General features: G+C 44.9%; 3 protein-coding genes and 1 long non-coding RNA gene across 4 annotated transcripts; 1 reads left to right on the top strand and 3 right to left on the bottom strand.

The window, feature by feature from the left end:
* Positions 1-994: 994 nt before the first annotated feature.
* LOC125984441 (RNA-binding protein MEX3B) lies at positions 995-7660 on the bottom strand. Its single transcript, XM_049746286.1, has 3 exons — positions 7195-7660; positions 5598-5857; positions 995-5310 (listed from the first exon to the last, which is right to left on the bottom strand). The coding sequence occupies exons 1-3, from the start codon at positions 7658-7660 to the stop codon at positions 4108-4110; spliced, it is 1929 nt and encodes a 642-aa protein (XP_049602243.1). The 3' UTR covers positions 995-4107.
* A 670-nt stretch (positions 7661-8330) lies between these two features.
* Positions 8331-8873, top strand: LOC125984446 (uncharacterized). The gene is made up of 2 exons (XR_007486969.1): positions 8331-8469; positions 8607-8873. It is a non-coding gene; the product is annotated as an uncharacterized lncRNA (long non-coding RNA).
* A 134-nt stretch (positions 8874-9007) lies between these two features.
* On the bottom strand, positions 9008-13217 carry mbd3a (methyl-CpG binding domain protein 3a). The gene is made up of 6 exons (XM_049746300.1): positions 13014-13217; positions 11897-12056; positions 10897-11034; positions 10608-10698; positions 10348-10525; positions 9008-9810 (listed from the first exon to the last, which is right to left on the bottom strand). Exons 1-6 carry the CDS (start codon positions 13025-13027, stop codon positions 9642-9644), a joined length of 750 nt encoding a protein of 249 aa, XP_049602257.1. The 5' UTR covers positions 13028-13217; the 3' UTR covers positions 9008-9641.
* Positions 13218-13659: 442 nt separating this feature from the next.
* uqcr11 (ubiquinol-cytochrome c reductase, complex III subunit XI) lies at positions 13660-14821 on the bottom strand. The gene is made up of 3 exons (XM_049746301.1): positions 14670-14821; positions 14107-14237; positions 13660-13959 (listed from the first exon to the last, which is right to left on the bottom strand). The coding sequence occupies exons 1-2, from the start codon at positions 14717-14719 to the stop codon at positions 14117-14119; spliced, it is 171 nt and encodes a 56-aa protein (XP_049602258.1). The 5' UTR covers positions 14720-14821; the 3' UTR covers positions 13660-13959; positions 14107-14116.
* Positions 14822-14862: the final 41 nt, after the last annotated feature.

The following is a 14862-nucleotide window of genomic DNA, read 5'->3' as shown; positions in this document are numbered from 1 at the left end:
TTAAGTGCAGGTGCGTGAAAACTTTTAGCCACTTTTGAACGCGAAAGAAGCTAAAAGTTTTCACGCACCTGCGCTTAACGAGGGTCACTTGGAAAACATGTTGGAACGCGGCCCCGAGGACTAGAGCTTGACACCTGTGACCTTTGACCATGATATTTCCCTAATAAAGTGGCCTGTTATTAGATACACTTGAAACTGGCGGTGTACCTAATGGAGTGTCCGTGTGATTCCCTCGTTAAGTGCAGGTGCGTGAAAACTTTTAGCCACTTTTGAACGCGAAAGAAGCTAAAAGTTTTCACGCACCTGCGCTTAACGAGGGTCACTTGGAAAACATGTTGGAACGCGGCCCCGAGGACTAGAGCTTGTCACCTGTGACCTTTGACCATGATAGTTCCCTAATAAAGTGGCCTGTTATTAGGTACACTTGAAAATGGCGGTGTACCTAATGGAGTGTCCGTGTGATTCCCTCGTTAAGTGCAGGTGCGTGAAAACTTTTAGCTCCTTTTGAACGTGAAAGTGGCTAAAACTTTTCACGCACCTGCACTTAACGAGGGTAGCTTGGAAAACATATTGGAACGCGGCCCCGAGGATGAGAGCTTGACACCTGACCTTTGACCATGATATTTCCCTAATAAAGTGGCTGTAATTAAGTACACTTGAAAATGGCGGAGTACCTAAAGGAGTGTCTGTGTGACGTCACGGATCAACCAGCCAATCAGGAGGCTTGATTTGGCCATGATTTTTCCCTTATGAAGTGGCCTGTTATTAGGGTTTTAAACTAGGGTTTCAAATTAGGGTTAGAGCCTAAGTCTGCTGGCTGGTTGCTCATGGAAATGCTTTCCCTAAGACTAAGTTTTATTACAGATGTAAATAACAGGCCTCTTTCTTTTTTTTTTACAATAAATCTGTTGAACCACAATTTTACAGGTTTCCTTGACCTAAAAGTGCAATCACATCACCTCACAATATAGAAATAAGGGCAGCATAAGCTCAGTGACAAGGTACAAAAAGTTTTATTTGTATGCCTGCAGAAGACGTGTCCCACATGTCAACCAAACAGCACAAATAAAGACAAGACGCAAATGATCATTTTACAGTAAAAAATGAAACCAAAAACCAAGACTTTATTAAAGAAGCATAAAAAATAAAACTCTTGATACATTTCTCATAACCGTCAAACCAGCTCAAATTATACCATGATACAATTTTTCCTGGCTCTTGGTTAAAAGGTCCATAAACTTTCAAATAAAATATATTTCAATTTTAAAATTTTCTTCAATAATTTTCTCATTTTGTTATAAATTGCTTATATGTAGTACACAGAAAATAATGAAAATTTTAAAAAAAGGAAAATAAAAATAAATCTTAAGTAATAAACGGTCACATTATTGTCTGGGATATTTAGGTAAGCAAATCAATTGTAAAAATAAAATGTGTAAAAAGTTTCTTGTTTTATATCTTAAAAATGAGCTAATGACATGCAGATGGTTAACTTACAAATAATGACAAGTTCTCGTTTTCAAAGAAGCCATTTTGCTTGCAAAAACAAGATGCCGATGATTGTTCCGATATTTACACACACAGGTACTTCTGCTGACATGGTTTACATTTTGGTTGAGCGTACAAAAGAGAATTAAAGCAAAAAATAGGCAAGCGGGGGGTGGCAGCTTGAGCGGAGTCTCCCCCCTACCGGCTACGCGCCCTGCCCCCCTACGTTGGCGAGGCTTGTCTTTGCATCCCCCCCTCTAATCAGAAAAAAGAAAGGTCAGAGGTCAGGCTAGCGTGCCTCAGGAAACCCTGTTTTCAAACCTTGAAGCAAGAAAATGGGGGAAGGGGAACACACTGGTCTTAAAAAAATAAAAATCAGCAGTCAATCTGGAAAAATGGTACCTGTTTTTTTTTTTTTTTTTTAAAAACAATGAAAGTACTGTACATTAAGTCTAACATTCTGACTGGCCACATGGGCTCTAACAACACAAGTTGAAATATCCTGTTTTTAAGCAGGGCTTTAAGATGCGCCCATGTAACAGCCTCGGCGTTTGCCTTAATCGAATCCCGCGTGACGACGACATTCTGCAGCTTGCTGGGATTGGAACACAAAGTTGTGTGTGTCTGTCTGTGTGTGTGTGTGGAAGCCCTGGGTGGGTGATGGCCACTAGCTGCCAGAAAGGATACATAACCGTCTTCCTACTGTGGGTCAGCCCCAAAAATCAAACTAGGAGGAAGCCCTTTAATGTCACCGCAATTGAGTTTTGTCATGGCTTCTTTGCGTTTTCCAGCACAATGCACGCTAGCAATATAAAAGAGAACCCCCCCTCCCTACCCCAAAAAGGCGTCTGTGTAGTGCACCGCTAAAGTATGCGGAGTGGGGTGGAAGACCCTCATGAAAACTGCTGTTTTGTTTGTTGGTATTCAGATGGCAGGATGGGAGGAGGCGGGGGGTTCAAGTTGGGTGGGGGGCAGTGACAGTGCATGGAAAATACTTCAATTGACCTTTCCTGATGTTTTTTTTTTTTTTTTTTTGCATGGAAAGGGAACTACCCTTAAACAAGACCCTCCTTGTTGGAGCAACCATTACAACACTCTCCCTCTCATAGTAAAAAAAAAAAAAAAAAAAAACACTGAGGAAAAAAAATAAATGAAATAAAGAATAATCCACACCCACACACTCACACAAATACTCCTCACATGACAAAGATCAGAAACACTTTCACAGAAAAAACACATACACATTGACATTCTTCAAATGATAGGCATACTCTCTTGTCAATTATCTCTCATTGTAACAGTCTCGCAAATAATGCAAGGTCATTAGAAAACAAAACCACATTTTTCTCCCACATCACATACTGTGACACTCCTCTCACGCAACTCACACTCTCGTTCAGACTAACGCGAGAGGAACACACAAACACAAACAAGCAAACTTCTCTGACTGACACGATTGTTCTCTCTCACACTAACAAACATGCTGGAACAGCGAGACACAAACACACAAACCCTCTCAGTAATGCGCACGCCTCCACAGTCAGAAAGCACTTTAGGAGCCCATGCAAGTGTAACAGACAGGATGTGGGTGGACTGGGAGCTGTGTGTGTGTGTGTGCGTGCATGCGTGGGGGAGGGCGAGGATGGATCAGCTCCTGCCTTGGAGACTTTCGTGGGGGGAGGTGAACCGGAGCAGTCACACATACATTTTTTTGAAAGAGAAACAGCCACACAATGAAAAGGTGGGATGGGATGCTTTGTGCGGCTAAAGATGGACACACACGCACGATTGTCAAGTGATGTTTGAGCGGGCTCCACCAGCAGAGACAATGTGCTGACTTCTACAGACATTTGGCATCGCTTGATGGCTACTTTCAGTCTATGAGGCCACAACACAGAGGATTGGGGGTTGGGGGGGGGACGCCCGGGCGCAACCAAACAATCGGATTAGTGTCATAGGTGTCAAACTCAAGGCCTGCAGGCCTGACTCGACCCGCCGCATTTTATGCGGCTTTTGTGGTTTCCTCGCTTAAACCAGAACCAATACAGTCTTCATTTTTAATATTACAAGTAGTTTTTGTTTGCAACTACATTTTTAAAAGAAACTGACTTGTCAAAATATGTTACCCAGTCATTTGTTGTCTAAGACAAATACACAGCTCCAGAACCCACTGCAATAATTTCCAAGAGAACTACAACGATCCAGACAAAGATGAGTTTGACACCTCTGGATTTCTGTGGCAAACAAGGGCGCAACGACAAAGAAGGAGCGCGAGAAATTGGAGGCATGAGCGGACGCAAGTAAAAAGTTGAGGCCTCATCTGTCAGCTTCATGGAAAAAAATATCTGCCAAGTACAAAAGCAGTCAAAAGGAAAGACTGAGTGAAGGAAGGAGAGATGAGGAGCTCAAAATGAAGGCCTGAAGAGAGATAAGACACTAGTTTCACCACTGAGACCGTCTCCAAATAAATCCATAGTGTCATTATTATTATTATTCATCAGCATCATTGTCTCTGGTAATGCTGCATTGTTATCATGATTATTAATATTATGGTCCACTTTGTGTTCAAGGATATTAGTGTGAATCCGGGCCTCCACGCAGCTCTTGCCCCCACCGCCATTAAGAGAAAATGCGTATACACTGCGTGGTGGGCGTGTGGCACACAGGGCACTCGGGCTCAGACGATTGGCAGATCTGCCCGGCGCACTCCATGCAGAAAAGGTTGTGGCCGCACGGCACCAGGGCGGCCGTCACCTCGCTCTCAAAGCACACAAAGCAGTCCCTGTTGACCCCGGGGCCTGCGCCCACCAGGCCTGCCACACCGGGGCCCGGCCCGCCTTTCAGCCGACTCAGCATCCCAGAGCTGAGGCCCGCGCCGCCCTCCGAGTCGGTGGGCGAACCCCCGGGCAGCGAGGATGCCGAGCAGGAGGAGTAACCCGTGGACGAGCCGCCTGAGCTGGAGCTGGAGCCGCCGGAGAAGGAGCCACCACTGCCGCCTGCCGTGCTGCCCGACTGCAGCCAGGAGAGCGTGCTCAGAGGGTCGCTCTGGGCGCGGCGGGCCAGCGGGTGCTCCAGTGGGCTGGCGACGACGTCCTGGGGCAGCGTCGGGGACAAACGCGGCGTGATGGCGCCGCCGCTCAGGCCGCTGCTGTTGCGGCGAAGCGGCGGCTGAGGGTGCGAGGGGCCGCCTGACTTGTTGGCGCCGTTGACAAAGGGAGCCCAGATGTTGGAAGCGCTGAATTCAAAGCCCAGTTCCTCTGAGGAAGGGAGTGGGGTGGAGTCGCCGCCAAAAGTGAATCCTCCTCCGGCGCTGCTGGAACTTGTGCTGAAGGGGCTGGTTGGGCTGGCCCCCTCGTTGCCCTTGCGGCCCCCACCATAACCGTCGGAACTCATCGCGCCGTTGTGTGCATGATAGGCCACCGAGGAGGAAATCTTACGGTTCACAGACATCTGGATGGCGGCAGGTGGCGGGGAGGGCGCAGGAGGCGGGGGTGCGGAATGATGGTTGCTGGCCCGGGACCACAGGGATGCCCCCAGGCCCGCGCTGAGGGCGCCCAGGCCCTCTAGGCTGACGTCGGTCCCGTTGGTGTGAAAGTCGTTGTCTCCCTGCAGGTCGACGAAGGTTCCGGTTCTCAGCGTGATGTGGGTCTCGATCTCTTCTCTGGCCCGGTCCACGTTCTCGGGCATGCCGGTCACCTCGAACACGGGGTCCTTCTCTCGACTGGGCGTCACGATGTAGGTGTGGGTCTGCTGCTGAATGCGCTTGATGGTGGCTCCTTTCGGACCCACAACCAGACCCACCACTCTATAGGGCACCCGCACCTGGACCGCAACCAACACAAATAAATTAATCAGGACAACTTCGTTTATAAACACTTTTCACACAGAACACAACAATGCCTTCTTTAAAAAGGAGGAAAATGTCATTTTTCACTTATGACTTCTGAATGCCCAGCTATAAAATACAGTGGTGCCTTGAATTACAATTTTATTTTATTCCGTCACCATTCATATCTCAAATTGTCTTTTCCCAATTAAAAGGGCTCTATTGCCTTTCCTTTTTAATGTCATGCGAAAGACATTAAAAGCAAAAGGCAGTCAAGCAGTACCTGAATGGTTGTTTGTCCAGGGAGGTGTGGTGGTCCAGGAAGTGAGCCTCCCCCTCCTCCGCCTCCTCCACCTCCCGACCCTCCCGCTTTGCAACGGGATGCTCGAATCATGGAGAAATGCTCGGCCGCAGAGACGATCTCCCGTTTGGCCATTTCCACGTCCTCCCTGCGTCCCGTCACGATGAACACTGGCTCCTCGCCGCGGACTGGGGTCTTTATGTAAGTGTTGGTCTTGGCGCGCAACGCTTTGATCTTACAACCTGGAGGAGAAAAAAATATGTAGAAAAATGTCAGGTTTATGCCAAAAACTCAACAGAAATCATATTTGTGTTTTGAAAAATAGACACATGCTGCAGATGCAAGGATGACCACTAGGGGGCGTGCAAGATAATGAAATAATTGATAGAATTGCTAGACGCTAATAATAACTTGACTGACAAGTTGAATTGGTAATTTCTCATTCTTTTAACTTCACTCAGGTGGCAGAGGGAAAAAATATTAACGGTTCAGAGCTTGGAAAAAACTACTAACTGGGTGGATAATAAGTCAAGGTCCAAATCCAAGATTCTATATTATACTGTTACCAAGTGATGAATGTCAAATTACCCAGAGAACCAGCAACCACCACTTCCATTTTCATCTGGGCTACTGTAGCCAATGTGGGTCATGAATCATGTGACTAGTTTAAAAAAATATGTCCCAACAGTGTGTGCATTAAAATAAAGGCGAAGACATTCAGCCGGCCGCATTAACGTGAAGACTATAAAACAAAAATGAAGCATCAGATTAAACCACATTTTGCGCTGTGTCTTTAACTGATGACGCGTCATCAAGGCGACCAATAGGAGGAGCGGAGTGTGATGTCATTGTGGGAAGCAGAAAGCATGGCTTTTTCAAACAAAGAGAACAATACTGGAAACGCCGCCGCCACCGCGACAAGCTAGTCGGCGGCTAAAAAAGAGCGCCAGCCGGTATCGAGAGTGCGCGTCGAGGACAAAGGAGGCGAGAAATTCAGTTGGAGCGCGGCGAGGCGCGCGACAAGCGGCGTCGGCGTACGGACTGAGCGAGCTAGAGCTTTTGGGTGCAGGGCGTAACACCGCCCAGTCCCGTGTTTGTGAGACCGTCTGCTTCATTTCGGCGCCTCAAAACCCCCACAATCACAATATAACGTGCCTTGTAAGCATACATGGAACTGATGGGTGACACTAGTCTTGCATTCAAGCCCCCTTCTCCGTTTATGATGCATTCAAAGCTTATTTAGCGCCATTTCCTTTGTTTGGTGCAGCCTGCAAGACATGTCCAGACTGCTTTGTCTGACCTCGTCCCACCCCTCCCCCTTCAACCACAACCGCGCTACCTGTCAAACTATTGTGCATAAACAGTGCGAAAAGTACGCGGTTAATGGAGCAATTGTGACATTTCTAAGGCAATAATGACCGCGCCGGTTTGCGTTTACGCACAGAGCTAAGCCTAGTCAGGAAACTAAAGTTGTCGGAGGCTACAGCGCACCCAAACAAAGAAACAGCCGGCTCCCCTCCGACCAAACAAGCCCGCAAAAAAATAAATAAAAATATAAAGAAAAATGAAAAAGGCTCACCTTGCCTTCCCACGATCTCCGCCACATGCTCGGAGCTCGGCACGGGCACACACTCGGTCATATTGACGCTTCTCTTTCGGTTGCAGAGGACGGAGGCGCTTTGTTCCCCGTGGAGCATCGGGTGCGAGCCGCCGGCCATGTGGTAGCCGCCCGAGCCGTAGTACTCCGGGGACGGGGAGCAGGAGGTCGGAGAGTCCCGGGACATTTGGAGGTCCACGTAACCCTCCGAGCCGGGGGCTTGGGTACCGTCCAAGGTGTCGACCAGCCCGCCGCCGCCACCTCCTCCACAGTCCACCTTTTCCAGGGCCATGAGTGACAGCTGGTCGAGGGCGAAACGAAGCACCTCCTGGTGGTCCTCGTCCCGGGACTCTTGGTCCGTTTCTCGGGCCATACCGACCCCGTTGTGTTGGCTGCTAATCACCACGTCGTGGTCCATAATGTCAGGGTGGAATAAAGGGCTAGGCATAGTCTCTCCGTGGATATCACATCAGATCACGGATGCCTGCTTGTCGGGAGTGAGCACGCCCCACTTCTGAAATGATAAAAAATGGAAAATAATTTTGTCGTGGAGAAAAAAAACAAGAGTGGGAATGAGATGTTTAGGGTGGGTGTCAGCTTTTTGGGCGCCTTGCTTTGTCTTGTTGTGACTGACAACTCCAGCATCCAGCTTTTGTCGGGATAAAGGAAAATAGTATTCCCTTGAAACAACACAAAATGCGTATTCTCGCACCCACGCAAACCCCTCCAAACGATACGTGTCGCGAGTGACTTTAATATCAATAACAAAAAAAACAACAACAAAAAAGGCGACGAGAAGTGTCAGAAGTGCTGTTGTTAGCTCCGGCTAGCCAGTTAGCAGGCTAGCTCCTCCACACTCAGTCACGTTGCCGACCCCTTTGTTTGGGAGCTAAGCTAGCTTCACTGAGGAACTCCTTTAAAAACACACACACACGCTCACGCTCAGATTCCATAATGTACTCACGCGGTCCAAACTTACTTTATCCTTACTTTGTCGAGTCTCTCTGCCTCGCTTTGCTGTCGCCTTGCTCCTTCAGGAACAGATGAGAAACTAAGCCGGGAAGAAGAAGAGGAGGAAGAAGGAGGGAGGAGGAGCAGCAGCAGCCTTCTTTCGAGCTAGCACGTTAGCAGCCTAGCACGCCAAAACTGGGGTGGGGGGCGTTAAAGCAGAGTTGTCCTCCTCAAAACAAAACAAAAACACGTTAAAAGGACGCCCGTAGATGTCTCTGCACGATGACTCCTGAGAGTGTCTTCATGGTAGGGAAAACACTGGTCCCCAAAGCCGAGCGTGACTTGGTGGGGGGACAAAGTGGTATTCGGCGGTCCGTGACCCCGTTCGCTCTCTCCGGCACAGCCCGCTTCAGTGGTTCTCTCCGCCGCCTTTGTCTCACCAGGCGCACGCCGCTCTCTAGCTCCGACGGTACTGACGTCAGCCGCGACACAACAATGGGTTCAAAGGCCACATACGGCGATGGGGAGAAGAGGATCCACGCAAAGCCACGGCTACTGTCATTGCCATTGTGTCAGTCGCTCGGCTGGACCGCCATCCCTTTATTTATTCGTTTAAAACCAAGCAAACGTTATTGTGTGATCATTCAAAGCCAGCATTCTGTTGTATCCTTTAGCAGTTATTCAACATCATTAAAATCCAGTTTTATGTATGCACTTAGTCCGAACTATTTTGAGAAATTCACATACTATTACATCTGATGTCTTACCAATGACCCCCCACACACACATGTGCTTGTACACTTTTTGATTCAGATTCATACCCATGAAATAAAATACACCAATGTCCAAAAGATGCATTTATTTAACAATATTGATTCATGTACAGTAGTAAAGTAACAGTGTTTCTTACAATGTGGCTCGCCATTAGATAACTTGACCTAAAGTTATTGTAAACCAGCAAGAATATTTGAAAACCATCAAACTATGTCATCTCTCTAAGCTTTATGTGGGTGTGTGAGAGAGTACAGCATGCAAGTCAACATTCTCCAATCTTTGCTATGCTTCTTCGCATAAACATTACTTAACAGTGACGGTGGGGATATCAAAGAAAGCAGTGTTCTTCACAGATGGAGGCACATTTAGAGATAATTTACAGTTCACATAAACAAAGTTTGTTTGAGTTCATTTAGCAGCCGTTATAAAAACGACACATAAAGAATAGTGTGCGGCATCAAACATATTTCCTGAAAATTGATGGAGGTAACAGCTGAAAGTTGGAGCACCTTTTCAATTGATGACAATAAAAATACAACACAACTGTTTCAGTTTTAGTTTAGTTGAAGTAGTGAAAAAAAAACTGAAAAAAACCCCCCAAAAAATCCCCCACATAATGACTTCAGTTGAAGTTGTGGTAAACGATGTAAGTGAAAAATCAGTCAGCACTGCTGGAATTAAAACAGCCGTTTTATGTACCTTGGCTATAACTGCTCCTTTTCCACCCGCTCGGCCCCCTTCTCCTTTTCTTCTTCTTCTTCTTCTGTGCTGGGTGCCTCAACCACAGTGGCGTCCTCAACATGAGCCAACATATCCGCCATGAGGGCTTCCTCGAGCCTCCTTCTCACATTTTGCACAAGGTCCTCTTGCTTTCTGAAGGACACAGAAGATGAAAAGGACACCTTTAATGTGCACTGCATCTGTTGATGTCTTCATTAGAAGTTGCTTAAACCAACACGTCAGACTGGATACAAATGTACCTCTAATGTGGAAAAATGGAACATTCGCAATTGGAAAAAAATATCTGACCGTCATCAGCATCAATGACTCTGCTTTTATATTCACAGCATTTGTTTTTTTTAGACCCAAAATGGTGGCAACAGTACAGTACAGGCCTGGAACCGATTAGGTCTATTCACATTATTTCCCTAAAATCTGGCAGCACTGTGGGCCTAGTGGTTACCACTCCTTCCACTAAGTTCTGAGGTTCCCATGTCGGTTCTGGTCTTACTGGGTGCATTTTACATGGTCTCTCTTCATACTAAGCTTTATACTAAACAATATTTATAATTCCGTATGTACCAGTGGCTAAAAAGCAAAGCGTGGAGAGTCTTTGTCAGCAAAATGTATGAGCGCAATGTCTATGCCGTCGACACTGAGAATTGTACCATTCAACCCAAAAAGTGTCACCTGATATCTTCATCGGTCACCACAAATGCCTTGCAGAGAGGCTGTGTCGTGTTGAGCCACACTCCTGGGTTTTTCTCGACGGCTGCCGTGAGCTGGCCAGTGACGGGTGCGGGGCTTGTGTGGAGGGCGCTTGCGATGGCGGATAGAAGCGTTTTGTCAGAACTCACAGGGCCGACACCTGAGGACAAAAAAAGACCAAGACGGTTGAAAAGGTGCCATTTGTAAACTCTCAAGCGTTGTTGTTTTGCAACTGCGGTCACCTTGTAGGCCTTTGGGAAGATCCATAGTTTTCACTAGCTCATCTGCTATGTCAAAGGCACTTAACCCACTCAGCTTCCTCTCCCAGAATAACTATGATAAAAAAACAACAACAAAACAAACATTGTGCATTACTATTCAGCTTACAGTGAATGCCCGTTTACTGACATATCTTCCAGACCCGCCCACAATATTTAAAAATCCACAATTTAGAGGAACAGTATTTTTTATCTAGATTGACCCCTCCAACAAACCCATCACGAAGATGAAATAAAACGTCATCTGACTCACCTGCTTTGGTTGGTCCACAGCCCTCTGTGGGTCTGTTTTCACCTTGTTACTAGGGTGATTTGTTACTTTGGTCACTGGCTGCTTGAAGATGGAGGCTGTTTGTCGAACGGGCAGCGTTGTGTTCAAGTCTGGCTTGGCCTGTTGAAAGAAGACATACAATGCTGCTTTAGGAATTTAAAAAAATAAAAAATGAACGGAACAACACAATGATAAAAAATATCTGTCGTGGTAATTTATGAGCGTTAATCAATAAATCTCACCACTGTTATACGTTTCCCAACGTGAGCCCAGTTGGCCACCTCTATGTTGAAACAGCCTAATTTGATTCTTCCCTGTAGCTAAACAATAACTGACTGCGGTGGATGGAGAACATTATAGATCAATTTTTATGGGACCATTCTCTTGACACGAAAAGGTAAAAAGAGTATGTGAGCGGTTAAAGGTTGTGTTTTTTTTAGTTTAGTTTTCGGTAATTACAATAATAATGTAATGTGAAATGTGAAGGATTTCCTCAATGATTTACAGCAGCACTCGCTAGTTTAAGAGTTCAAACGAGCTTATGCAGAGCAGCATTGATTGATCGAGCATCTTGAATAATTCAATCGCAGAAAAATGGTCGAAGCAAAATCTCACCTGGAAGATTCGCAGGGATCTTCCCCCCCACATGGACTAACGTTCATGTAGTTGCCATGGTAAGTTAACTTTGCATGCTAATTCACTGACACCCACGGCACTCACCAGGCCAGGCCTGCCTTTTAAAGCCTAAAAATACCTACACTTGACATGTATGATATTGTGCTTAATTAATATTTTTTTTTTATGTGATTACTCAATGAGATAATCGGTAGATTACTTAAATCTAAAAATATTCCATAGCGGCAGGCCGAGTGAGGACCATTCTGGAAGACACCATTGTTTTTAAAAATATCATCACTGCAAAAAAAAAAAAAAAAAAAAAAAAAAAAAAAAAAAAAAAGAGTCTAAATGTGTTGATTCTCACCCTGATTTGATGGTTGCCATCATGATGCTTGTACCCACTTCGCTGGACTTTCGTAAGAACTAAATGTGCAGCACGAGACTGGCTGGCCTCGTCCATGTGAAAGTTGTTGGCTGGACTACGTGTTGTCTGCGGCTTTCCGAGAACACGCCTGACAGGTACACTGGAGAGGATACACACGATTAAATCAATGAAAATGACAAGGATTTATGGCATCATTGTGTGAGTTGATCATTCTTAGATTGAACTGACACCACCACAGAGAGATTAACTCATTTAGTTGTGGTTGTAGTTTACATGGGAAACAGAATGAGGAAAAACGATATATTCCCCGCACAGTTTATCAATTTCTTTTTTCTTCTGTCAATGTATTTTTTATGCAATTTATACACAATATTATAATCATTACTTTGCCATCTCTGATTATCTCCAGTTAAGGCGGAAGGTTTCCCGCCGTAGCAGTGCAATGACAGGCGAGTGAAGACAAACTCGTTCACGCCCACACAACGTTCATCAAGTCAAAGCATAGCAATGGCTGCGCACACGGGAAGGGGTTTTGTGTTGCTAAAACGACAAAACCACCAACATGTTCCCTGTTCTTTTACGTATAACAGCGTTTATGAACATTTAATCCCAGTGTTGTTCTAGATCAGAAAAAAAGCACACGCTAATTAAGTTATATACACGCCAGATAACGAGGACCCATATTTCACAAAGGTAGTTAGTAAGAATTTAAATTGTGTGCCTAGCGACAAATATCTTAGTATATTTGTATTTTAAAGACATTGCGACTTGATTAGTGTTTTGGAGCCAAGGAACCGACGTAGCTCAAGTCAAGCGTGTGACTGTAAACAATGAAACTTGGCTAGCTAATCTTGCTAGCAGGGACGGGAGACCACCCGGAGTACTGTACGACTAAACATTCGGCAAAAGTAACGTTAATGTGCATCGTAAAGCTTCAATAAAAGATTTGGTTGTCTCCAACATTGGAGTTGGGAAAATAACTATTTGTTGAGTTTGCAAGACGCATGCACGTACTCGTACTCATTTCCTGCTGAGCAAACTTTCAATGAAAAAAAAAAAACCGACTGCTTGTAGCGCAAAATCGTCCAAATCGTACCTTTTACGTTCCATACTTTCAAGCGTCCACGTTCCGTGTGGAGTCGAAGTCAGCTATTGGAAAGTAGCAAATGTCAACGAGCAGCTATGTGTCGTGAATTTGCATCAGAGATTTGTTTATCGATCACCATTCCTCAGTCAGGACCTTTCCACGCCGAGATCAGTCCGCCCACCACGTCACCCCCCTCGATTGTACTGTAATCCATCCGCGGCACTCACTTTACTTGAACTAGTGCGGAAGTGACGATGGGAGAGTGGAAGGTACAGGTGGCCAAACTGGGGTCCGGGGGGACTAACCCTAGCTTTAGGGTCCGCATAAATAGATTGTTGTGCTTTAAAAAAAAATCATCAGTGGTTTGCAAATGTTCAGTTAAAATATTATGTAGATAACAGTAAAATTTTGACTTGAATAAATGTTTGAATCCAAACATTTAATGATTAACTTATTAATTGCTGCAAAGTGGTAGAAAAGACAAGTGACGTTAAACAGTCAAAAATAACTTTTAACACCTATTATAAAAAGAAAGGTATGTCTAAAACATCACAAACAATTAATGATGATGCAGTAAAGATTTGAGACGGAAACACGATCTTCGTATATTAAATATTAGTTCGAATTTGACTGACAATAGTCATTGAACACAAGATATTTCACATTAATTTTATTCCTTCCTCTTTCAAAACAGTTTGCTTGGAGGGAAGCTCAACATTTGATGATTAAATTGAATAGCTGACTGCAGAAGTACATGTACAAAAATAAAGTTCCTTTTGATTTCACTCAAGAGTTTCAGGTTGAGGTGTATCTGCTCCACTCCAAATGCCGATGATGGTGATGATGAAGATATTTTGGAGCACCATGATCAGGAGTAAAGGCTGTTATATCCTGCATTGCAAAACAGCGGCTGGACCAGTCCTTGTTCATAATTTCAGTTCAATCCATCAACAAACTGTCAGGAAAGAAACAACAAGATCACAACGTGCATGCTAAAATAGGATTCGTAAAAGGTTGCTAAAGTTTTTACTTGTCACTTTTTCTTGTCACCAAGAAACTTTGAACATATTAGGTAAATAAATGTACAATTTTCCATGCTCACCTGATTGCCACTATTTATCATTCTTGAATTTGCCGTTGACGTAGGGAACATAATCCAAAATGACTCGCCATTCTGTCATGTGTACCATAGCTACACCACCCACTGTGCCCCAAACAGCCAGTGTTGGTATCCTGTGAAGGAAACATTGAACTCGTTTATCATGAAATACCTGAAGCTGTGATTACACTACAGTATATGACTAAAATTCAATTGTGGGCTCAGCTATCCTTGATAAGGGTTTCCCAACAAATGTCACAAAACTGAAAATGAACAACCCAATAACCGTATCACACTTAATGAATGAGATATCAATGGGAAATAAAAAAAGTAAACCATCATGCGACAAAACAGATATTCATTTGATCTCTACCTTTACATGACAACATGATAATAAGAAACTTGAAATGTGCCTCATTATCATTTCAAATAAAATGTCAATGTTGTTTTTCTGGCATGACCCCAGCTAGGCTAAATGCTAACTGCTAGCTGTAGACTTTAGGACGCTTCCGTTCGTGAAACGCCCCCACACCTCTTATTAAAACAAAAAATGAACAGAAGCTTACCACAACTTAGCCATGGACATATATTTCTGTCCGACCACTTTACTCAACATTATTCTTGTGTGACCTCCTCGTCCTCACACGGAACGTGCAACCGGCAGGGTACTTCCGTCACAATTCTAACTACGTGTAAAGGCGACTTCTGCCCTCTAGCGGACACAAGGCGTTATGGCCAGCTTTTATTTAATATGGTAAG

This window comes from Syngnathus scovelli, chromosome 17, assembly GCF_024217435.2.
Source record: "Syngnathus scovelli strain Florida chromosome 17, RoL_Ssco_1.2, whole genome shotgun sequence".
Taxonomy (NCBI): Eukaryota; Metazoa; Chordata; class Actinopteri; order Syngnathiformes; family Syngnathidae; genus Syngnathus; species Syngnathus scovelli.
The sequence above is the reverse complement of the archived record's forward strand: the minus strand, read 5'-3'. Positions and strand labels throughout refer to the sequence as shown.